The sequence below is a fragment of the Macrobrachium nipponense genome, chromosome 14 (genome assembly GCF_015104395.2).
Source record: "Macrobrachium nipponense isolate FS-2020 chromosome 14, ASM1510439v2, whole genome shotgun sequence".
Taxonomy (NCBI): domain Eukaryota; kingdom Metazoa; phylum Arthropoda; class Malacostraca; order Decapoda; family Palaemonidae; genus Macrobrachium; species Macrobrachium nipponense.
This window is the reverse complement of record NC_087207.1, coordinates 24,642,525-24,668,733: the sequence shown is the minus strand read 5'-3', so window position 1 is coordinate 24,668,733 and position 26,209 is coordinate 24,642,525. Positions and strand designations below refer to the sequence as shown.

The following is a 26,209-nucleotide window of genomic DNA, read 5'->3' as shown; positions in this document are numbered from 1 at the left end:
CATCCTTTCTTCATGTTTTTCCCTTATCATAACACAGTCAATAATACGTAGGTAAACCTTTGCATGTTTTGAATTCTAGTCCAGGTTCCAATCATTTTCTGTTTAGTTTTTTTATATTCGTTTCAACAATGCCCTTCCTCCTTTGGTCACTCCTTCCTCATGGTTGGTGGGGACTTTTCCTATTTCTACTGAGGGGAACATTCTTATCAGCAGTTCATTTTGGCTCTTGTTTTCCTTGTGGGGCCTATGTAACGCCTAACCTTATCTTGTTTTTGCCGTTGTTTATGATGAGCCAGATAAGACGCATGAGTTATGCTTTCAACTTGGTTTGTACAGTGACACAGTGACACAATACCCTTTAACCCGTCATTTCCACATTTAGTATTCGTTTTCCTGAACACGAGTTTCTGTTAAGCATAGTAGCTATTGTTGGATCCACCTTTTTAGTTATTTCTTTCAATGATTCTAATCTGGACTTGATTCCCCAAATATTTACATAGAATACCTATACCTCCCTGGAGGCAAGGTCCTGTCATGTTGGATGCACTGGGGTTTCTTACTGCTTCTACCCTTGCCACAAGGCCCTCTTAATTAAGTTGAGACTGCCTGGACGGAGTTACGCATTTCCAACCTATGGTTGAAACTGCGTAGCGGGCAAGAGGGCTTTCGAACTGGGAGAATTATCTCCTAGTCTGAATCTAAATGTCTCAATTTTTCTCTTACTTGTTCATCTTCCAATCTCTTACTTTTTATCACTCAGTTGCTCCCCCTAGCTGTCCTCCTTCTCTTCACTAAAACCCTTGTGCAGGTTAGGTAGGAGCTGGTTCTCTGAACTTAGGCTTTACCTTGATCCAAATGGCAGGGACTATAGTGGTTTGGTCCGCCGCTCGAATATGTTTGGACCCTGAGGATATTGATGTAATTCTACATCAATATTTATTAAGGCGGGACTACCTGTGGGTCCTTACCTACGGAATCCGGGGAGGTATAGTCTCCATGGTAGGACTCTCGGCAATTTATCCGGATTGCCCTCTAAAATAACATGAGTGGGGATGATTGCATACTAGCTATGCCCTCGGTCCTATCAAGCGGGTTTCGCTTACACTTGAGCCAATCATGTTATGATAGAGCCATCCCTTCGGGGTAGGGTAGGGAGTGGACATATGGGAGTTGGTCTCTGCTATGTGTCTTTGGTGAAGGGGAAGTCTTTGAGAGGAGACCCAGTTTTTTCCATGACTTGCAGTTAGTTTCTCTGTAATTTCAAAATGAAAAGAAAAAATGGAAAATGTGACCCCGTGACACTAGATAACCATCTGACCCTGGAAACGAACAAGGACACCCTTTTAGACACTTCAGTCCAAAATATAGCAACTATGGAGCCTTTTATTAGGCCAAAAAGATTTATCAAAAGAAAATTCCAGCCTAGCCCCTCTCTAGCTTTATTTGAATGATCACTTTTTGGAAAGGACAGTTGGACAAGGTTTTTGACAATAGAAAGTGAAAACAAAATTTCAGATTTAAAATTAGAAAATTATTTACTGACCAGATACCCAACAGAAAACATGAAATTTCGTCAAACACAAAAAAATACATGGATAGTGGAAACCACTACTAAAGCCCAATCAGAAAACTACTTACAAATTACGAACATAGATAACACAAAAATAAAAGTCACCAAGCATAATAAACTTAATAGTATTTGTGGTACTATAATCCTGCCAAATAATGACGATGAATTAATAGATAAAAATATTTTGATGGACTCGCTTAAGAAAAGATATAAAAACATTGAAGATTGTGACATCTATGATATCCCAAGTAGGAAAAATTCAAAAATAAATACACAAATAGCTAAATTGAAATTTGAAGGAAACGAACTCCCTTTAACAATTAAAGTATTAGGGCAGACGAGAGACTTAAGACCATATATCCCTAAACCACTACAGTGCAAATCATGTAGTAAATACGGCCATTCAAGTAAAAATTGTAGAGAACCTCTAAGATGCGCATGTTGTGGATCCTACAACTACACAACAAAATGGGACTGTGAAAACCCAAATTGCATAAATTGTGGTCAGAATCACCACTCAAGATCAAATGAATGCGCATATTACTTATACAATACTGAATTAAAAATCTTACAAGAAAGAAGTGGAATGTCAATAAGAGAAGCTAAGATAGAACTAAAAGTAAGAGGTTTACAAGACCCAGCAAGGAAAAACACATATAAAGAGGTAGTAAATAAAGAGGTGCAAAACCAAATTCCTACAAAATTATATAGTATAAATCAAACAGAAAATACTCAAAATAAAAAGGCCCAAAATTCAAGCTCAGAAGCTGCAGAACATATAAGTAACACAAATTTATATAATATATTACCAAAACCAGAAATGCATGAAGACACGATGAATTTGGAGGACAAGCAAAATACAAGAGTTAAGTCAAAAGACAAAAAAAAGACTACTTGAAACAACCCCACCCAAATCCAAAAAACAAATTAAACAATCAGTAAGACCAAAAATCTATATGGGAAAAAATGAATACCGAGAAGACAAAGTCAACGAAAAATGCTTGCAAACAAAAAATTTAAAAAAAGAAACCCAAATAAAAGAGAAAGTTAAAATATCAGATAAAATTGAAGAAAGTATTGAAATAGAACCCAAGATCAAAAGCCATTTAAATGCACCTCTAATAAAAAGAACATCTGAGACTCTTAATAAAGAAAACAATAGCAGAAATACATCACCCACCAAAAGAAGAACAAAGTACAGCAAAATTATACAACTTTAATAAAATACAAAGTTCAGGAAAACAAATAAAGATATTAAAACAAAATCCAAAACCTTCTTAAAATGTCTATTTTACAGTGGAATATTGATACGTATCAAATAATGAAAACTTAAAATCATTAATTAGAGAATGTAATGCAAATATCATTTGCTTACAGGAAACTAAAATAGGTAACAATGTTCTCAATGCTGGCATAAATTATAATGTGTGGAAATCAACACAAATTCTAAATGACAACAGCCAAGGAGGAACTGCAAACAACGCATTCTTCAGTCAAGTGCCAACCTGTTAGGATTAACTCGGTAATACAGGCATGTGCAGTTCAAGTATTCCTGGAAAAAAAAAATAACCATATGCTCAATATATATGGAACCGTCTCTAGAAAGTCACTTAATAGATAATCTTAGAAATAATAGACCATTACAAGTGGAAGATTTAGAAAATCTAATAGAACAATTACCAAAACCTTACTTATTAGTAGGCGACTTTAACGCCAAACATCCCATGTGGGGAAGTACATCATCTGACAGGAGAGGAAATATTCTCCTAGATTTTATAGATAACAAAAATTTGATTATTTTAAATGATGGTTCTCCAACAAGATTTGATGTTTATCATAATAGCACCTCTGCAATAGACATCACTTTATGTTCCCCAGAAATTGCCACAGATTTCACTTGGAAAGTAAATAATAATTTATTTGGGAGTGACCACTGGCCAATACAAATTGAGTTGAAAAGTAATACTAATATAACATATACCGAAGAGGAAAATGGAGGAAGCAAATTGGAATTTATATAAAGAGAAAACTGTGATTAACAAAAAAAAACTATCAGACTTTACAAACCACATAGATGCTTATGAACATCTAGTAAAAACAATAGATGATAAAGCCAATGAAATTATTCCAGTTACCTCAGGCAATCCGACTAGACCAATGGTACCCTGGTGGAATGAGGAATGTAAAGCAGGAAGGAAGATAACGAGAACATACTTTAGAAGATATCTGAGACATAAATGTGATGCCAATAGAATTGCGTATTTGATAGCTAAAACAAAGCAGAAAAGAATATTCAAGATAGCCAAAAGAAACTCATGGAAAAAATATATTAATAATATAAATTCTAAAACTCAAGACAAAGAAATCTAGAAGAAAATAGATAAACTGCAGGGTAGATATCGGCCAGAACCATTACCTACATTAAAAGTAGAAAACAACTATATTTCAAACCCCAAACTAGTAGCAAATGAATTGGGTAAATGCTTCGCCAAAACATCGAGTATCTCAAAGTATACAAAGAAATTCCAGTTAAAAATTATGTCCCAATACCAATAAAATCTAATAATCAGGAAAACTATAATCTTCCTTTCACCATGGAAGAACTAGAAAATGTCCTGAAACCTGCAAGTCCAGCAGCTCCAGGGGAAGACAATATTAGATGTCAAATGACAAAAAATTTACCAGATGAAAGCAAAACCTTTTTATTAGAAATTTTAAATGAATTATGGCGTTCTCACAGCATGCCTAATACCTGGAAAGAATCTTTAATCATACCAGGCTTAAAACCAGGAAAAGACCCAGAGTCACCAAGCAGCTATAGGCCAATAGCCCTTACTAGTTGTCTAAGCAAGATATTTGAAAAAATGGTGAATAACAGATTGATATGGGTATTAGAAAACAAACAGCTATTGTCAAACAGACAGTTTGGATTCAGAAAAAATAAAAGTACCACAGATCCCCTCTTAATGATTACAAGAGAGATACAAAATGCAATGGTTGGTAAAAAACAAACAATAGGAGTATTTTTTGATTTAGAGAAAGCATATGATACCACCTGGAGGGGAGGGATTTTAAAAAATTGATAGAATGGGGAATAGGAGGGAATTTATATGAATATATTAGGGAATTCCTATCAGAAAGATCTATAAAAGTCAAAGTGGGGGCAGAAATCTCTGAATCATTTATCCAGGAGGAAGGAATCCCCCAAGGTAGTGTACTAAGCGTGTCATTGTTTGCAATAAATGAGATAATGGAAATGATCCCACCAGGAGTCCAAGGATCCCTTTTTCTAGATGACTTCGTCATATATAGTAGCGGTGAAAAAGCGCTGGACATAACCAACAGATTGCAAGCAGCCATAAATACGGTAAAAAAAAATGGGCCGATAACAAGGGTTGTAAATTTTCACCACAAAAAAACAAAAGTAGTCTGATTTACAAGATCAAGAAAATAGGAATTAAGTCATAGTATATTCATAAATAATGATATAATTGAATATGATGATAAGATAAAATTCCTCGGTGTAATACTTGATAAAAAACTTACATTTAAAGAACATATAGAACAACTGGCGATAAAAGTGAGAAAATCCTTAAATATAATAAAAGTAATTGCGCATAATGACTGGGGTGCTGATAGAACCTCTCTGATAAAAGTATATAAGGCTATTTATCTAAGTAAACTTGATTATGCATGTCAAGTATATGGTAGTGCTTCTAAAACCCTATTTACAAAACTGGATGTCATACATAACATGGGTATTAGACTATGCACTGGAGCCTACAGAACTTCCCCCGTGGAAAGTCTGTATGTAGAAGCAGGAATAGATCCCCTGAAAGTACGAAGAGAAGAAATAGGATTAAAATATATAGCTAAAATAAATAACCTTAATGATAATCCAAACACTAAATATATGAAAAACATAACAAATAATTATGACAATAAACCAAGAGCCTCTAAACCATTGGAGAATAGATTAAAACCTGATATAGAACATCTAAAATTAGGAACAAGTAGCATATCAAAAATAACCACTCCTAAAATACCTCCGTGGAGACATGCTAAAATAGAAATCTGTGAGAAATCATTTAATATGAAGGTAACAGATGCACAATTAAAGAGTGAATTTCTGTCACACCAGGAAAAACATAAACGTGACATTAGTATTTATACAGATGGTTCCAAGTCGAAGGAGGGTGTAGGCTATGCTGTAGTAACGAAAAATATAAAAATAAGGGAAAAAAATTCCAAAAATATGCTCGATATTCACTGCAGAGATAAATGCTATATTAGAGGCTATAAAACATACCTTTATGGTGGGAAAGGCAAACGAGACCTTTGTAATATACACGGAATCTTACAGTGCTTTAGAAGCGCTAAGACAATACACAGTTTCTCATCCCGTAATTGAAGAAATAAGGGAGTGGATAGATATAATAGTAAAACGGAAATCTATAAATATAAAACTATGTTGGGTCCCTTCCCATGTGGGCATAAAGGGTAATGAAGAGGTGGATAAAGAAGCCAAAAAGGCAGTAAAAAAGGAGTCTATCAAAAAAATACAAATACCTTACAATGACATTAAAACAACAATAAATGAATACTGTCAATCAAAATGGGAAAAAGAATGGCTAGAATTAAATAACAAATTAAAGCATATTAAATCATGTGTAAAATCTTGGAATAGACAACAATGTCAAAGAAGGGAAGATGTCATATTAACAAGATTAAGAATAGGACATACATACTTAACACTCAAATACCTGATGTTGCAAGGCGAGGAAAGACAGGCCCTTACTGTGACCATTGTCGTACTCTGGTCACAGTCCGTCATCTACTAACTAAATGCAATAAATTCGAAAGAAAACGAAGATCCAACAACATATATAATATGCCACTTGAAGAACTATTGGGAGAAAATGCCCCACTTCAAAATATAGTAAAGTATCTCAAAGAAATAAACCTTCTTTATATGATATAACACGTCTTATAATTCATAGTTATACAGCAAGCGCTGAATGGCCTTTGCTGCCCCAGTGCTTGGTGTTACACCTAAATTTTATACAACCAACCTTGGCACAAGGTTTGGCCTCTCAGCATGTATAGTCCTTATTTCTAAAATATTTATCACACTCAGCACTTTCATCCTCTGGGACTGGCTGGGCATGGCATTGTTCTTATGGGCATGTCTCATTGCAGCCTCCAGATGTGTCCTTTTGGGTGGAAGTAGCCAAACAGTCCTCATTAACGATCTACATATATTAGTTTGAGACCTTTTTTTTTATCATACTTGTGCTACATATCTTAAATATTCATTTCTCTGTTTCATTTCAGTTCAAAGATGGCGCCTTGGGGTTTGATTGGCCAAGCGCAAGTTGCTGTTGTAAGTGAAGAGACGTACAATTGGTCCAGACGTAAGTGTTTTCTTTTAATAATGGATTTATTTGTGTGTTGTTAATAGATATAGTATCTAGTATCTATGTTTCATACTTATCATACAAAGAAATTTATACCAGACACTACTCTACGTTCAAGCACGATCAAGCGAGTTACGTTCCAAACGGCCATTTGTATCTTAAATAATTGTTAGTGTTGTAAGTTGGCCTTTACACTTATTTCAAGTACAATATGATATAAAGTAATAGGTACAGTACTCTTTTTTATAGAGTACTTCATTAATGTGAATGATACATAAAACCTAAATAAATTGTATTGATAATAGTAGTACTTCTTATTTTTGTTACCTTTGAAACTGGTCGCATAGGGTTGTAAATCTCGAATACCTATTTAATTATGTATGTATTTGTAGTATTCTCACGACAAATGCACGTTGAAGCAGAAAGTACAAGAAGCTTCAGAAATGAATTTGAATGTTTGAATGTCAGGATCTCAGATCAGCCAGAAAAGTTACATTTTATAAATTGATATACGGTAACTTTTTTAGGCAATTAATTATTTTTATTCACTTTGACAGCCTGTGAGGTCCATGTGGTAACTCTGAAGGCAGTTGACATCAATGTTACAGTTCGCGGATTCGTTGCGAGAGTAGAGGCATCTCTGACATATCACAATGCCACAACTAATGCTCTTGAGGTAAGACAAAGAAACTTGCTTAAAAACAGTGTGACATACAAATAATGTACAAAGCTATTTTGCCTCCAAGGGCGTCATTTGAGACTTTTTGTTTTGGGGGGCGAAGGGGCAAAGACGGTTTGGCGAGGGAAGCAGTCAAATCAGCTTTTTTAACGCATTTTTTGAAGTCTCAGGAGCAAAGTTTCAGCAAAAAATTATATAAAGAGCCTCAGTTGCATGGTCGGTATGGTCTTGACCTCCCACCTCGGTGGGCGCGAGTTCGATTCTCGGGGATTTCATTGAGGTGTTAGAGATGTGTATTTCTGATGATAGAAGTTCACTCTCGACGTGGTTCAGAAGTCACGTAAAGCCGGTGGTCCTGTTGCTGAGTAACCACTGGTTCCTTGAAACGTAAAAACACCATACAAACAAAACAAAAAATTATAAACTCCCATTACTGTTTGTTTATCTCATCATCAGTTGTAACTAGTAGACAGACAAGAATCAAGAAACATCATATTTCTGAGAAATTTCATATAACCACTAGTATTTATGATTGCATATTTAAAAAGAAAACATGCTGTTACTTCTTGGGACTCGAGGGTTGAGGGGGGGTTCCGAGTTGAGGCTTAATTGAGGGGGGCCAACTTGAGTCTTGGTGGAGGCAGTTGACCCCCAGCCCCCCTCCCCCCAAAATGCTGCCCCTGTTTGCTTCTGCTTAGTGCTTGGAAAGGCATAGTTGTCAGGGTGGTGAGAATAGAAAGAAAGACTAGGTGGCTCTTTGGTGATTATCCCTGTGCTACCTAGAGTATTATCTATGTCACTGTAGGCAGTCCCCGGCTTACGACGTTCCGAGGTTACAACGCTTTTCAGTTATTTCATTGTAAATTATTTCCAAGGTTATGCCTCTTACGGTGCCGGTCTGGCGGAAAAAATGTGACTCCAAAAATGCAAAATAATCAATATTTGAAGGTTTTTATTCAAAAATGTAATAAAAATGCATTTTACATAGTTTTTAATACACCTAAAGCTTTAAAAGTAAGGTTTTCTTAGGATTTTTGACGATTTTCCGGCTTCGGCAATTTTTGGCCTAGGACGCGTCTCAAGAACGGAACGCCCGTCTTAAGCTGGGGACTGCCACTTGTTATTTGCATTCTGTCAGTTCACGAGGATGAGAAACTAATTTCAATTCTTTCTTTTGACAGCTTGAGTTCAGGATGCCGGTTGATGAAGGTGCTGCTGTGTACAAGTTTGAAGCAGTCATTGATGGTCGGAAGATCTCAGCAAAGTGCATGGAAAAGAAAAAGGTAAGATTCTAAAGCAATACTGTATACTTCCTTTTTCATTAGAAGTACAGTACATGATGGTAAAATCTCACTGATACTGTTTTTTCTTTGCTTCAGATTATAACAGTGCAATACAGGACAGTGAAACATGATGTAATTCATCATACTGATTTTTTTTCCTCAATTTCAATATTTTCCTAAATGATGTTGATGTTCAGTTGATCTGTAGTAAGCTTAAAAAGATTCACGTGAAGTTTATTATAGATTTTTGTGTGATAAGTGGTTTGATTCTTCTAAGGTGACCTACGTAGATCCCATAACGATGGAAGGAAACATTCTCGTATGTCATCTCAGAGTTTTTATAATGGTGGATGACAGTTTTCTGGGATTCCCACACTTCAGTGAGAGTTCCAGCCACTGTTCCTTGATGGTTCACTGCCCTCAACCATTTCCTTACAGAATCCCTTCAAAGTAAAATGCCTTTCAGTCCATCAGAAAAGCAGACTCACTGGTTGCCATAAATGTTTGGGCATAATGCTATTATGGTCATCCATTTTCTTGAATATGAATTGTTTGTTTGGAGTGAAAATATTCTAAATTCTTTTCGTTCACTTTGATCTTTTTACAGCTCCACAAATCTTCACTGTGGTTGTAACCATAATCATTACTTGTTTGTCATTGCCAAGGTCTTTCATTTCCAAGATATCTGGATGATTACCATATCAAGACCACAGACAGAATTATTCTTCATCACCTTATGTCATTTTTTTTGTGGGGCACCTTAAGATTTATATATCCACTCTTAGGAGTCAAAATTAATTTGGTAGGTAAACTGCTGTCAAGTCAAAATCACTTGATTAATGGAAATTATTACAATAAACAGAAACTCATATGAACATTTTAAGAAGTGTCATCATTAATATGAGGTGCTATAACATGATAGTAAGAGGTGTAAGGGACCATGCAGACAGATGGGAACTAATAGATTAGTTGGTAACCAAGGCATCAAACTTCACGACATAAAGCAGTTAGCTGTAGCCCAGCCAACTTTTTATGCTTTCATGTGACAGCAATCTATCTAATACTCATATCACCATTTTCGCTGTATAGTACCTCTTGATTAGAGGCCACTTTCCCTATTTTAGAGGAATGCACTTAACCCAGACTCTTCAATCAATACTCATTCAGTATTAGGACTGTAGAGTCTCTGAAAGCAAGCCCCTGTTTGCCTCTGCAAACGGGATAAAAGATTGGTAACGCTTATCAACAGGGTATCGCTCTTATTGCTGTTATGCAGCACTTTGATTCTGTATGTCAGGCCTTACCCAAACATTATGATACAAGGAAAAATAAAGTTTTTTACCAATGAAATTAAAATAATCTTAGATTTCTTTATTTTCCAGCACTTTTATTTATTAATTTCACTTAAATTTTCCTTTTTTCTAAGTTAACAGATATTATGTTTATAAAGGATGTTTTTGGAAGTATTGTTTCAGTGACTGTTTGGGAGGGAGCATATTAAATACAAATTTGTCTAAACATCCTTTGCCTTCTCCCGAAATTTTTTATTACTAGGTGTTGTGCATGTTACAGTTTTAATTAATCAGTGTTGAATGTACTTCTTACTTTTGCAGTTTTGTTTATTACATTATAAATTTTAGGAAACTTCCTTGAGAATTATGTACACTGATTTTGGGGATTGTATTCAAAGGACAGGGTATATCACATGGCTCCGAGCTTCACCATTTCTTGATTTTTTTTTATTTTTTTTTTTTTTTTACACCTTAAGGCTGAACAAATTTACAAGGATGCTGTCCAGTCTGGCCATACTGCAGTTCTAGCCAGGGAGGATGCTCTGACTGCAGATGTATTTCACTTGGCTTTAGGGAATCTCCCAGAAGGTGAGCTTTGTCTGTTGCAGTTTATTTATTTTTTTTTTTTGCATGTGTGTTTTTGCAATGTCTAAAGATCCAGGTACAGTTTGTAACGTAAAATGTCATTTTAGTTTGTTGATCAATACATAATTATTTTCCTCTACATGAAGTGTTGTACACTTATCTGTGAAAGAATTAAATTTCTTTACTTACATACTTGATATTTGTATTAAATTTCAAATGGTATTAGTAAAAAAGGGATTTTGACGTAGGAAAAATCTATTTCTGGGCGAGGAAGCCGTGTCGCCCAGTGAAATGTGTCCTCTTTAGCACTATTTCTAGTAAAATATTGCTATAATACCAGAGAACTGCTAAATTGGACATGTCAGAAGTCTCTGACTCGCTCACCTAAATAAAAGGTGTCGGTATAAAACTGGGGCGAGTGTTAAACACTACCACAGCAACCCCTCCAATTAGCCTTTTCCTCATCAAAAGACCCTAAATACGGGGAGCCGACCCATAGGTCACACCTAGCTACCCTGTTGAAGGAGTCTGTGACGTCATACTTATCGATAGCATGGAAGCTTGGTGCACAGCAAGGGGGGGGAAAAAGGGGGGGATTTCACTGGGCGACACGGCTTCCTCGCCCAGAAATAGATTTTTCCTACGTCAAAATCCCTTTTCTGGGCTCAGCCGTGTCGCTCCGTGAAATTGTACCAGAGAAATACCAAGCTACACCCCTCTGAAATGAAATACAATATTAAATTGAACTCAGAAGGGTTAAAGAAATAAAAAAATAGTCTAGAATTGGAAAAATACAATTTATTATTTACAAAATATACCATATAGCAATAACATGTGGCAACAAAACACACACATAATAAAATAATTACTGATAATTTGTATAAACGTAACACTATACACCAATCCTAACAACTAAGACATTTGCTGAGGTAGGTAAAATGTTAATGAGGCTGGCATAATGGAAAAGATTCATATGACACAAGGACGGTACTGTATTGGTGTAGTAGCAGGAGACACTGGTCTCCCTACAGCTATTGCATGATATTTAAGATCCTCCAAAGACTTAAGGTAATGCTTTTTGAAAACCAAGGGTGACTTCCAACCAGTATACTTCTTCAGATCATCGAAGTTCATATATTTGAAGAAATTTACAGAAGTTGCTATAGCCCGAATGTCATGCACCTTGGGAAATGACCCTGGGCTGGCCTTCTTGATAAAATACAAAATCTGCTGCCTAATGCCCTTTAGAGATAGTGTACCACCATCATTTCTAATGAAAATGGGGCCCTGGGAATAGGTAGATGTCCTAGATAAATAGTCCTTAAGAGTTTTAACAGGACATAAAGATGGATCCTGCGGAAGCGGAACAATCTTCCATGGAGACCACCTCATCAAGGGGTCTTCATTCTTAGCCAGAAATTCTTTATTTGGCGAAAGCAACACGTCCCCCGAGGAAAGGAACTCAATATGCGCTTCATCTCTAGATAAAGATGACAGCTCCGATATCCTGGCACCTGAAGCCAGACTCAATAAAAACAGTGACTTACGCAAAATGGTTAGGTAATCACATTTGAAGTTGTCTGTTTCCGAGGCTAACCTGAGAACATCGTTAAGAAACCATGACACTGACGACGGTCTGTGAATGGGCCGCAGGCGTGCACATGCCCTTGGGATAGAGGTGAAATAAGACTCGGTTAGATTGATACCGAACCCGAGAAGAAAAATCTTTTTCAGAGCCGACTTAGTGGTTGTTATTGTTGCAGCTGCCAAGCCTTGTTCAAACAAAGACCTGAAGAAGGTTATAGCCACGTTCATTGTCATTACTTTGATATTTGATTCCCTGAGGAATGAAGACAATTTCTTAACTGCTGAATCATACTGGCGAAGCGTAGATTCTCTCTTATCTGACTCTAAGAACAAAATGTTCTGTGGATCAATGTCCCCTACTCTCTTACCTGCAAACTTCATGAAATCCATAAAGTTAGGGTTTTGTGAAGACCTGAGGAATCGAACACAGTCCTCGTTTGAACTTGTTGCGACAGCCTCAAGTCCGGGAGAGGGTGAGGACGAAGACCTAGTTCCAGGAGAAGGGGAAACCAATTGCTCTTGGGCCAGTGAGGAGCTATGAGAGCCACCTGACCTGCGAAGGATCTCAACTTGTGCAGCACCTTCAGGAGAAGGTTCACTGGAGGGAATAAATAAATCTTCGTCCACTGGTTCCAATCTATACTCAGGGCGTCCGTAGCGAATGCCAGAGGGTCTAGATTTGGGGCTACGTAACAAGGCAGCTTGTGGTTTGCATCTGTAGCAAACAGATCTACTTCCAGACCTGGTACTCTTTTGCAAACCCTCTTGAAGGATTCTTGGTCCAGTGACCATTCTGACTCCAGAGGGACTGATCGAGACAGTGTGTCTGCCACTACATTGTGGACTCCTGCCAGATGGGTAGCCGACAGATGCCAGGTGTTCTTGGCTGCTAGAGAAAAAATTGCTACCATCACGTGGTTCACATGGCTTGACTTTGAACCACCCCTGTTTATACAGTGTACCACTACCGCACTGTCGAGAACCAACCTGATATGAGTCTTCTTTGGAGGACGAAGCTTTTTTAAAGTCAGAAACACTGCCATAGCTTCCAGAATGTTGATGTGAAGCTTTTGGAACTGAGGAGACCAAGTTCCCTGAACCTTCTCGTGCTGTGAATAACCTCCCCAACCTGTCAGTGATGCATCCATATGCACCACAAGGGACGGGGGAGGAAACTGCAATGGTAACTCTTTGGCTAGGTTTGCGGCCTTTGTCCATGGGCGCAGACGTTTTCTGAGAATCAGAGGTATCCGGGCGAACTTGTCCCGACACTTGGCATTTGCCTTTGAACGCCAAACTCGATTGATGTCCTTGAGCTTGGCTTTCAACAGAACGTCCATGACCGAGGCAAACTGGAGCGAGCCTAGGATCCTCTCCTGATTCCTTCTCGAAGTCTTTTTGCATTTTAAGAATTGTCTTGTTGCCTTTGCAATCTCCTTCCTCTTCCCTGCTGGAATGGAAAGAGTGTGTGAATCCAGGTCCCAATGAATACCTAGCCACTGGAACTTGGACTCCGGAGTCAACCGGGACTTGGTCCTGTTGATCTTGAACCCTATATATTCCAGGAAAGACATGACCTTGTCCGTGGCTTTCATACACTTGTCTTGGTCCATCTCCCAGATTAGCCAGTCGTCTAGGTACGCCACCACCAATATACCCTGAGACCTTAGCTCCTGCACCACTGCCTCCACCAGTTTCGTGAAAACCCTTGGTGCTATATTTAGCCCGAAGAGCATTACCTTGAAGGAGTAGGCTTCTTTCCCTAGTTTGAAGCCAAGGAATGGTCAGAAGTGCCGAGCTATCGGGACATGATAATAGGCGTCTGTAAGATCTGTAGAGGTGGTGACGGCCCCACGGGGAAGTAAGGTCCGCACCTGAGAGATGGTCAGCATTTTGAACTTGTCGCAACGAATGTACAAGTTTAAACGGGACAAGTCTAAGATCACCCTTCTTTTGTCGGTCCCTTTCTTTGGGACGCTGAATAGATGACCCTGAAATTTCAAGTTCTTTGTCCTGGAGACTGCTCCCTTCTGGAGAAGGTCCCTGGAGTAATCCATCAACTCTTGCGTTGGTTCCTGATAGAAGGTGATGGGTGGAGGAGGACCTTTGATCCAACTCTAGCCTAGGCCTCTGGATACTATGCTTTTCGCCCAACTGCTGAACCCCCAACGATGACGAAAGAGGTACAGCCTGCCTCCTACCTGAGAAACTTCATTGAGATGATGAGGGCCGGGATCCTCTTCCTTACCTCGCACCTCTAGCTCGCCCTTGGGCTCTGGCTCCTCCGCGCTGACGAAAGGATCCTCTAGCCCTGCCACCCCTAGCAACCCTGGTAAAGGGGTGAAATGCCCGACTCTCATAGACCGGGTTAAAAGCGGGCGACACTGAATACTGAGGGGAAACCTTTTGGTTAGTCGATGGCGAAAGGAAGACAAATTGATGCTGTTGATGAGGCTGAGCCTTAGAAGTCGAAGGCTGGGATACTTGTTGAACTGGAACAGCTTGTAGCACAGGATGCTGTTGCGGAACTTGGAAAGGTTGGAACTTCCTTTGCCTTTTCCTAGCCCTAAAACTGGAGGGAAAAGACTCTGATTTCCTTTTGAAAGGAATTCCCCAACGCAATCTGATGCTTTGATTAAGACGTGATGCCTCGCTCTGAACCTCGTTTACTGCCGAAGCTGGGAAGAGATCTGCACCCCAGATTGAGGAAGCCAGAAGCTTGTTGGGTTCGTGCCTGATCGTAGCCTCAGATAGAACATGCTTCCTGCAATTTCTCCTAGCAACCGCAAAGTCGTACAAGTCACATTGCATGCCCAAAAGTAACGACTTCGCAATGACCTTAAGCAGCGGCTCCTGAGCGTACTTCCCGAGGGCTTGCTGTCTCATGTCATCACTAGGAGTTAAGAGACCTAGCGAGGCGTGTCTTAGCATCAAATTCTGCTAGGATCAGTGTGTCTGACAGCTTAGGAAGGCGCTCACTAAACAAAGTGATTGCACAATCTGGCTTCAGCTTGCCTACCGAGAATGTAGCCAGCAAATCCTCCCACAAATCCTCCTTACCTGGAGTAGCAATGATGTGGGATCTGTCTCCCTCTAAGCGGGGCATGGGCTCTTCCCGAGTCACTGCCTGGAGGGTAAGTTCAGCTACCTTTGATGTAAAAGGTAAAGGGTTCTCGTCATCAGTTGTAAACATTGTGAACGGGCTTTTAAATGCTGTTACTCTAGTATTGAGCAGTTCCACTCTTCTAGGCTCCGTATCCATGTTTGCTGAGCCTGATCTCTAGATAGGATAACAGTCTCCTTGGGGACCTTATCCTCTCTAACTAGAGCTGCCTCCGTAAGCCTAACATAACCTATAAATGGAGGCTGTAACCCTTCGGGGAAGAACTCGAAATCCTCGAGTCTACGTGTGCCACAACCTTCTATAGTTAACATCCCGTTGACAAACGGAGCGAAGTTCGCCACCCTCCAAGGATTACCAGGGTGGAACGGAGGGAGCGTGGACCCGTCAGGCATGCTCTGAGCTTGCACCAAGCTACTAGAAGGTGCCGGAACTGCCGACTCCTGTCTGAGACCTGCAATCAGGGAGTCCTGTGCACCTAACCTCTTAAACACCTCTTCAAACCTTGCTGCAACTGAGCTGACTAAGCTACCAAGGCTACTGACCTGATGTAGAATATTCGTATTGAACTGGTCTTGGGCAACGAAAGGAGAATCCTCCTGCCCCTCCTGCGGTACCTTATGAGGTATCCGATCCCTAGACGTTGAAGGAATGGGACTTGTGGGGCAATAGGAAGAATTCCCTCCATGAGACCTTGGATTTGAAGGTTTAGAGAAAGACTTCATCCTAGGTTTAATATGTGTATGAACCTCTGGTGCCTACCCCAGGCCTTGGCTTTGTCTCTGATCTGCCTTTAAGCAAGGTTTTTACCTGAAGGTTTTTTCTTTAATTTAGGAATCACAGAGAAGGAATGCGACCTGGTAGGGGGCAACCCTCCTGTGAAACCCATGAAGGAATTGGAAGTAGAGGGAGAGGAAGAATCAGAGTCACTCGAGGAAAGACCCCGGTGACCAACTAAGCTAGCCTCATTAACACTGTTACCTGTACCCATATCTAGTGTAACGGGCAAATCCTTCCAAGCCAAGGTCCGGCAATTCTGCCTCTTGCTGTTCCATAACTGAGTCTTGGATTGATTTGATAATCGGTGCCGCTACTTTTGGGTCAACGTATCCGGCAGATTTCCCGGCTGGGAAGATCAAAGTCGCCATATCTTGGGACAGAATATACGGCTTAGCCTTCCCTACGTTCCGTCCAAACCCTCCAACCCAGATCTTGAGGGTGGAGAGTGCAGCATCCTTAATAGACTGCTCAGCTTGTAATGCAAGGAATGTGTCAATACTGTAAATTCCTTGAACATTATGCTTATAATTGTTGATTAATCAATGTAATTTAATTTAAAGAAATTTTTATTGTTCATTTATTTAATTTCATTACATTTTATTTAATTGTGACAAGTAGTGTAATATAATTCCATCACAATATACATAGAACAAGTAGTGCGGTAACTTACCGAAGAGGTAGCCTGTTGTACCAAGTCGTAGCAGGCAAAGCAGTTTTCGTGATGCCAGAAACGGAATCAGTAAGCACACTGCGCAAGGGGCGTGGCCCGACAAACGTCATGGCCGCACAGATCTTGCAGAGCAGCACTACAGCCGGCAGCCAGACTGAGTGGCCTGTATGTGCAATAATATATAAGAACAATTGCCAAAACTTATTAGATAAATTATGATATAAGCATTATAATGCCGTAGCTTACCGGACTGTGAAAAATATAAAAAAATAAAAAATATGTATATATATGTATATATATTCATATATTTACGTCCCGGGGACTGTGTAAGAAATAAAACAACCCGGAGCTGTATGACCCGGGGTGGGGGGTACACGGAGTAACCCGGGACAGCCACATGAACTCTCAAGTTCCGTGGCAAAAGAAAATAAAATAATGGATAATTATGAAAACTAAAATAACAAATATAATATCTCCGCCTACGGAAGAGTAACTCCCGTAAACATAACCCTCAACGACTACCAGAAGCCGGAATCTAAACCCGCCTTATGCGGAGAGGGAATGTTTTAGGCGGATGGATGTAAGCCCGGGAGCTGAAAGAAGCAGAGCGCAACAAATCCACGCAAGCCGAGGCTGAATACGCATTGCGACCATCAACTCCGGAGGCGGTCGGCTAAGAAGCGACACCCACCAACCTAAGGTCCTGGAGGACCCTCTACACCCCCCCCTCCGCTGATGGGAACGGCCATCAGCGACAACCAGGGCGAGAGGAGCACCCAACTACTGGGGGCCCCACGTGAGGGGGAGGGAGGGAGGGCTGATGGGGAGACGATCACGTGACAGCGTATCCTCGCGAATAAAGGATCCACGAGGAAAACGCAGGCATAGCCTATATAGGCTAGCTGACCGAACTCCAACATATACATAGACAAAATAAAATCAATTACTTAAAGCTAAAAAGAAAATCATGCTTTAACACGGGGGGGGCGATAATGAAAAATAAAATGTTGTAAATACATAAAACGCAATGAAGGCCACTCGATAACTGTGGGGCGAAAATACAAAATGGAAAAAAACTACTTGCCTACTGACAAAACGAAAAAGAAACGGCAAGCTGACAAAAAATAAAAAAGGGGAAAATTCTTGAATGAAATATACCAAACTTAAAAATAAATAAAGGGGGGGGGACGGGGGGATGGATATACAGCGAAGCACTTTACAAAGGAAATGTGTGCGAACGCAGACCCCGTGAAAAACATGGAAATAATGAAAATAACAAAACATAAATGAAAAACAAGATCGACAAAACAACTGCCACCCAAGACATAAGTAAAATATATACTGAAATATCACAAGTTGCGAGCTTATATATATATTATTCTATATATGAATATATATATAATCCCCAACCTATATAATATATATATATATATATTTATAATTATATATATATAATGAAATATCACAAGTTACGAAGTATATATATATATATAATGAAATATCACAAGTTACGAGTAGGAAGGAAGCCCACTCGAAACTGGTACAAAACAAGGGAACGACGTAATGGCGACTCGCCGCCGCCCGCTACGGAAAAGAGACGCCTAACAAAACCCTAAATAAAGGCAAAACGAAAGGCAAAATCACTCCCTAAATACTGAAAAAGGGCGAACCAGTACTTAACTTGGGTGAAGAGGCAGATTGACGATCCATAACGATAAAGAATAAAGAAACCAATGAAAAGGAACAGATAGCTTTATACAAGCGTTCAAACGCTGGGAGGCTATCGATAAGAATGACGTCACAGACTCCTTCAACAGGGTAGCTAGGTGTGACCTATGGGTCGGCTCCCCGTATTTAGGGTCTTTTGATGAGGAAAAGGCTAATTGGAGGGGTTGCTGTGGTAGTGTTTAACACTCGCCCCAGTTTTATACCGACACCTTTTATTTAGGTGAGCGAGTCAGAGACTTCTGACATGTCCAATTTAGCAGTTCTCTGGTATTATAGCAATATTTTACTAGAAATAGTGCTAAAGAGGACACATTTCACGGAGCGACACGGCTGAGCCCAGAAATAAGCTAGTGAATTATGAAAGAGCATGGTTTGAACTAATATATACAGCAATTTCATATTAAAAGTAATCATTTTGGCTGAAGTGAAGGAACTGCACTTAATCAGCCTCTGTATTACTTTCATACTCTACTGGATATCATGTTTTGGTGTTAGGTTGCTTTGCTGATTTCATATGGTAAATTTGCAGACAAAATATACTACTATATGAATTTTTGGCACAATGTCAGTGTTACGACCTGTGTAGGCCGTAGTTCAGGTTCTTTAAATTTTAATTTTTTAAAGGAGTCGTAGGCAGTATATTATTTATGTAACTCGGTGAATTGAGGGAAGACAGAACAAAAACACTGGAAAAATCTAACAACATTTATTACACTTCACTTAAATAAATTCAACCTGGTATCAGGAGTAACCTTAAGCTACTAAGACGAACTCCAACAGAATACAAAATAACCTGGAGGACTAATATACCGAGTCCTCTAAATACCCAAGGTTGACCTATAGCTAATAATCTAAACCCTAACATAGAAAAATTAAACAGATCAAAAGTATGGCTCATATATTAAGCCGGGCCCATAAAAATCAACAAACCATTATCCTATTACTAAACAGATAGGCAGAAGGAAGACAGGAGAAATGAAAAGGCAGAAAACCTTAAAATTACCTGCCTACACACAAATGTTAAAGACTAAACAAAATAATAAAACATAACACAATGCTGCATACAAATGCGCCTATCACATTAAACCACATGCATGAATACTTAAATACATTCTCATAAAAGAATTATGTTGAGGGTCATAATTTATAGATACATATATATATATATATATAAAATATATATATACTATTATATAATAATAATATCTATATATATATATATATTCCCTCATATAATTCACTGCATTAACTATCCGTGAGATAACTTGTAACAGTACTTATCCATATATGGATTAGACGACAGAGAGGGGTTGAACGTTCATCAGCATCAGAGGGAGAATCATTAACACCAGGTAAACGGGCTGGGCGTATCCATAACGATCATGAAAAGATCGTAACTTTACCGGGTGGGTAATGACTCCCTACGTTCATCCTAACGGGGACCCCTCGGTTCCACAGACGAGCAGCGTAGCAGATGTGATGACGCTCTTTGATCACGGCAATAGTACCTCCAACAGTGCCGGGACGGAACGACGGCACCGTCTTCCGCGGAATCCTCAGGCGGGGAAAATAACGCAAAGCGAAGGTCGCAAGTGACACATACACTTGCAGGACGTAACAAGCGAGGTGGCTATCTCGCAGGTTGACAATACCCCTGCATAGACGTGGGAGCGTGATCCAAGAATGTACATTTACCGTGGGTGGCTCAAAGACACCAGCGAAACAATCCTCCAAAGGCACAATTCCTTATGAGGAAAAAAAAAGGCGTCCATCAACGGCTGCTAAATTAGGATCCACGTCTGAGATCAAGGTAGGGTCCGAACTCTTCATCCCAGGCAGCAGTAGTCTCGTCCACGGTTCTCACTAAAACCCAAACACTCGAAGAGAAAAAAAAAATAAACAAAAGAGTTAATGGCCATTCACTAATTAACGAAGGCGGAGGGGCGAAGGTTATCGCAGCACTCTTATGAAAAGGGCAGTTAGCAATTACTCCCTGCCGAAGGCCGAATTTATTTATAAACAATGAAATAACTTAATTTAACATGACACCTTCCTCCCCCAAGAAAAATAATTTTACGTCACTAAATGCAAAATTTTTTTTAATGATAAGCCAGCAAGGCTGGACAAAACATCAGAAAATGCAGGGCCACAAAAAAAAAAAAAAAAGTTAAGGGTACCTACATTCTAAAGCTACTACAAACCACTGATAAGATAAAATATCTTAAACCAAAGCAAAAAAAAATAACATAACGAGTCTTAAACCTAGTATCTACAGTAATAAACCAATGACAAGGTAAAAACATCTTAAACCTAAAACAAAAGGACAAGAACATAGCAAGTTATAAATACATCATCAAACATTTGGACAGAAATTCAATCCTATACCATGTCAACAATAAATTTTAATAGCATAAACAAAGAGGGAAAAAAAAAAACTAGAATTATCCACACCAACCCAGGTCCTGAACAATTTACAAGAGCACAAACCTTTTACCCGAGCTAAATAAATATACATACCTCGAGACATGGATGTAACCTCAACACATGCAACCAGGAGTACAGAGAGGGTCCTAAGAAACAGAGGGAGAGGCCAAAACTTAGACACGTGAGAGAGCATCCGAGATGCAATTATCCACCCCTTTAATGTGTTTTATAATTAAATTGAACACTTGTAGCTGAAGGGCCTAACGCAGAATCCTCTGGTTTGATCCCTTCATACGTTCGATGAATACCAACGGATTGTGGTCGGTCCAGATTTCTATGGGGAACGAAAAGTTAGTTACACCAATGCCACAGCCTCCTTCTCAATGGTGGAGTACTTTCTTTCCGCCTCCAGTAACTTACGGCTGTAGTAAGATACGGGGCGTACTTCACCATCATCACTCCTTTGAAAGAGGACTCCCCCAATTCCTACGTCACTGGCATCCACGGCTATGATGAATGGTTTCTGAAAATTGGGAGAAACCAATATTGGATTAGACACGAGTAACATCTTAAGTTTTAAAAATGCTTCTTCGCATCGAGAAGACCAAATAAATTTCTGCCCTTTTTTCAATAAATTAGTTAGAGGCTGTGCAAGGTCAGAGAAGTTTCGGACAAACCTACGGTAATATCCCAACATACCCAGCACTTTACGAACCTCTCTGACATTACACGGTCTCTTCAAAGCAACTATGGCCTCGAGATTGGCTTGCTTAGGAGCCACTTTACCAAGCCAATCTCGTGACCCAAATAACTAACTTTAGCTTTCCCAAAGTCACATTTACCCAGATTCACAACAAGACCGCGGCCCTAAGGGCCTCAAAAACTTTTCTTAATCTTACCAGGTGGGTCCGCCAGTCGTTGCTGTGTACCACCAAGTCATCTATATAGATTTCTGTACCTTCCAGGCTACAAAATCACCCTGTCATCAGACGCTGGAAAGTACAGGCAGCGTTTTTTCATCCCAAAGGGCATTACTTTGCATCGTAAAGCCTGAGGGTGTCACAATGCTGAAATTTCACGGGCACGGCCAGATAGGGGGGACCTGCCAACACCCCTTTAACAGATCCAATTTTGTAATGAACCTAGCAGGACCTATCAGGTCCAGATCTCCTCAATACGGGGAAGAGGAAAGGAATCATTTTAGTAACAGAGTTTACCCTCCTATAGTCAACACACATACGATATTTACCATCAGGCTTCTTCACCAAGACTATAGGAGAACTCCATGGGCTTACTGATGGTTGTATGAGATTGTGCTCCAGCATGTATTTAATTTCATCTTCCACAATTGGCACGGTTCTCTGGACTGAGGCGATACGGGGTTTGTTTAACCGGAGAAGCGTCCCCAACATCCACATCATGCTGGAGCAACCTCGTCCTTCCTGAAGAGTCCTGAAACAAGTCAGAAAATTCCATAATTAAGCTTAATATATCTTGTTTCTGAGGTGCCTTCAGATGTTCTAACCCTTCTTTTAAAACACCTAAATTTCATGTAAGTTATTATACCTAGAGCATCTGAAGGCACCTGGTCCAAAATATCTTCCAAGTTTTCCTCCACAGGTGCAACCACACTCATAACTGGCTCAAAAACAATGGCCAAAGGATCCCGTCTATCAGAAGAGTAAGACTTCAACCTGTTTATGTGGAAAATTTTACATTTACGTCGAGTTCCAGGGGCTTCAACTTCATAATTGATCTCAGACAAACTTTCTCAACACCTTCCAGGGCCCTTGTACCTGGGTTCAAGGAAGTTGTCTGGGTCTGTACTTAAAACTAATACTAAGTCACCTGACTCAAATGATCGTACCTTACACTTGGTCAAATTTGGTTTTCATCGTAGGCTTGGGAAGCAGACAAATTATCTTTGGCATACTTCCAAGCTACGGCTAACTTGGACTTAAGTTCACTAACAACTTCTCCCACCGTACGCTCTCCTCTCTGATTTGCTTCGAGCAATTCATGGAAGATTTCCAAAGGTCCTCGAACCTTGTGCCCAAATATTAATTCAAAGGGAGCAACGCCGGTAGAAGAATTGGGAAAATTCCTTATGACAAAGAGAGCAAACGGAAGCCCCTTATCCCAATCCTCTCCTTGCTCATAACAATATTTTTTAATATATTACTTAAGGGTATGGTGAACTCTTCACCACCCCCTGACTCTCAGGCATGGTAGGGTTACACTGGTAATTGTGCTGAATGGCCAGATCAGCACACTTACTCTTAAATACCCTACTTGTAAAATTCGAGCCGCAATCTGACTGAATTTTACAAGGCAGTCCATATCTGGAGAAAAATTCCACTAATTTGTCAAAGACAGCTTTTGAGGTTACTTTCCTCATTGGAAAGGCCTCAGGAAAACGTGATGCTCTATCCATTATGGTCAGGAGATGCGTAAACCCTGACTTCGTCCTAGGCAGAGGTCCTACCACATCAATTACCAATTCTGCAAAGGGTTCTCCAATTGCAGGAATTGGGTTAAGAGGAGCCTTAGGAATAGGTTGATTGGGCTTACCCATCACCTGACACACTTCACAAGTTCTTACAAAACTCTTCACCGAAGACTTCATTCCTGGCCACCAAAAACATTTACTTAACCTACAAAAAGTTTTACTTAAGCCTAAGTGGCCAGAAAAGGAGTCCTTCATCATGTGCAACGGCTTAACACCAGCCTCCCTAAACTTGGTAGGTACGACAATTTGTTTCAAACAAGAAGTCACATTTAGTTGATGAGTTGGGGGACGACTGACCCTATACAACAATCCTTTCAAAACACCAAACCTGGACCTGGTCAAATTGTCCGTATTACCTAACTCGAATGAAAATTCATCTTTTTGGGCCTGTACGAAAGAGAGACGGTCACAATCAGGTTTCAATAATTTAAATATTCCAAAACTAGAACTACTACTACCACTACTACTACCTTCTACTAGCCCGGGCTTCTCTACCTCTACTTCTAAACTACTTAAATTTAGGTCATCATCATTATCAGCTTCCGCTGCACGCTTAGCAGAGGCTCGAGTAGTTATTGCCACAGGGCAAGCCGAGACCGAAACAATAGGAAATAATTCCTGCCCCATCTGCCCACTCAACATAACATTCCAAGGATTTCGTCCTATTCCTGGTATCGGCAGGCTCTCGACTACCGCCAGCTCGTAACCTTGTGATACCCTGGGAAGGACAGCTCCACCCTTACTAAAGGAGCAGAAACCACCGTATCGGGAAATCCTCCCAGGACCACATATTCTCCAGTATAAGGAACTAAGTTAGACAAGGACCCTGCCAACACCAAAGATCTAGCGGATCCCGTGTCCCTCAAGAATTTAACATTAAGTGTAGAGGTCTCAGATTTCAATTTTCCTGGGTAGACATATTTGTTAAATGGTCATAAATTACCAGTGGAATCCAACAATACAGGTTTTACTTTACTTACCATCTTGGTTCATTAACTAACCATGGGGATCAACAGTTTTGCCATTCTTACTCTCTGAAATAGAATTATTTGAAATTAATGAGATTGGCGTAGGCCGTTAGCATTATTTTGATTCTTTTGGAGGTAACGGCTCCTGGCTCTACCATTCAGCTTGTCGATGCCCTGGCTTATTACACCAAAAGCAATTACCTCTAACTTGATTGGTTTACCCGAATTGCCACGGTTAGAAAAACCAGAGTGTGCCCACCACTCGAGTCCTTTCTGAGGCCACTACCAACATGATTGCTCATGCTACTATTTGGGGTACTAGATTGGTTTTTAAAGGGGTTTTATTTGAACTTAGAAAGACCAAACTACTATTATTATTATGGAGGATATTGCGGACAAGAAGTTACCTGACCCAGCCCGATGGGTCATGACAAACTCATCAGCTACCTGAGCCGCCTTGGATAAAGTTAAATTTTAGTGTCCTCCAGTGAACCCTCAATTCTTTGCTACACACCTTCTTAAACTCCTCCAGTACCATCAGTTCCCTCAAGGAAGAGAAAGAAGCAACTGACGACTTTTCAGCCAGTTGTCAAAACTGCTCCTCAATTGAGACGAGCGTACTCAACATAAGACATAGAATTGGGCTTGCCAGTGGTTCGGAATCTCTGGCGATAGGCCTCAGGGACCAAATCATAGGCCCTGAAAGAACCAAAATCCTTTTAATTTGTCATAATCTCTGGCAAGACCCTCTTCCAATGCATTATACACAACCGAAGTGCCTGACCCCCTCAATCTACACTGTATGAGTACCGTCCACATTTCTGCAGGCCAAGACAACCGGGTGGCAACTCTCTCAAAAGCTTTAAAAAATCTGGTACGCTCCCCTCATCAAAAATTGGAACTAACTTTAGAGCAGCCGAAATATTAAATTTGTCTGATGATGAGCTATAGGGAGAACTAAAATGATTAGGGGACCCCTTGCACCTTGGCCAACTGAAGCTTAAGCTTGACCAACTCAATCTCATGTTTCCGGACCCTCTCGTCCTCCTCAAACTGCAGTTTCAATAACTCAATCCTCTTACAAATTTATATTGAATTCTCCTGCCCCTGGGCCAATACAGGAGTGGAGGCGGTGCTACATGGTTGGTTGGGTACAGCCTCTTCAGCTAAAAAGGGATTAGTTGATATATTAACGTTTTGTAAGAGTCCTGGCCGGAGTAGGAAAAATTGGCCCTGGACCTTCATACATAACCTTTACTGGCAGGGGGATCAACAAACAGGGACAAACCGGGGTTTACGCTTACATCATCGACTAGGACCCCTCTGGTCCGACTCAAGATCAGTTGCACTCTCAAAATCACTGGCTAGGCCTCTAGCTACCTCATTGGCCCTCATCCAAACCTAGGGACACTTTTTCCTAACCAGTTTTAACAAATTGGCCCGAGTGTCAGAGGACTTATGAGGGATCTCCAACCACCAGGCACACCGCACCAAATAAGCCCCGTGTCAAAACTCCTAAAATATTTTAAACAGTCAGCCGAACCCAAGAATTCTGACAGGTCAAAGTAAAGTACTCCATTTTAATGAAAATTATAT

General features: G+C 40.0%; 1 protein-coding gene across 32 annotated transcripts in view; it reads left to right on the top strand.

Moving 5' to 3' along the window:
• Positions 1-26,209, top strand: part of LOC135226400 (von Willebrand factor A domain-containing protein 5A-like) — a 442,225-nt gene that overhangs the window by 355,695 nt on the left and 60,321 nt on the right. For 31 of the 32 annotated variants that reach the window (XR_010317219.1, XM_064265890.1, XM_064265891.1 and 28 more), the window contains exons 2-5: positions 6,905-6,984; positions 7,545-7,663; positions 8,848-8,949; positions 10,718-10,829. Coding sequence is in view for 31 of the 32 variants with exons in the window: in XM_064265890.1 (XP_064121960.1) it covers positions 6,912-6,984; positions 7,545-7,663; positions 8,848-8,949; positions 10,718-10,829 (406 nt within the window). In the remaining variant the exon portion in view is untranslated. The remainder of the gene's footprint in view (positions 1-6,904; positions 6,985-7,544; positions 7,664-8,847; positions 8,950-10,717; positions 10,830-26,209) is intronic. The other variant, XM_064265915.1, reaches the window with a different exon arrangement.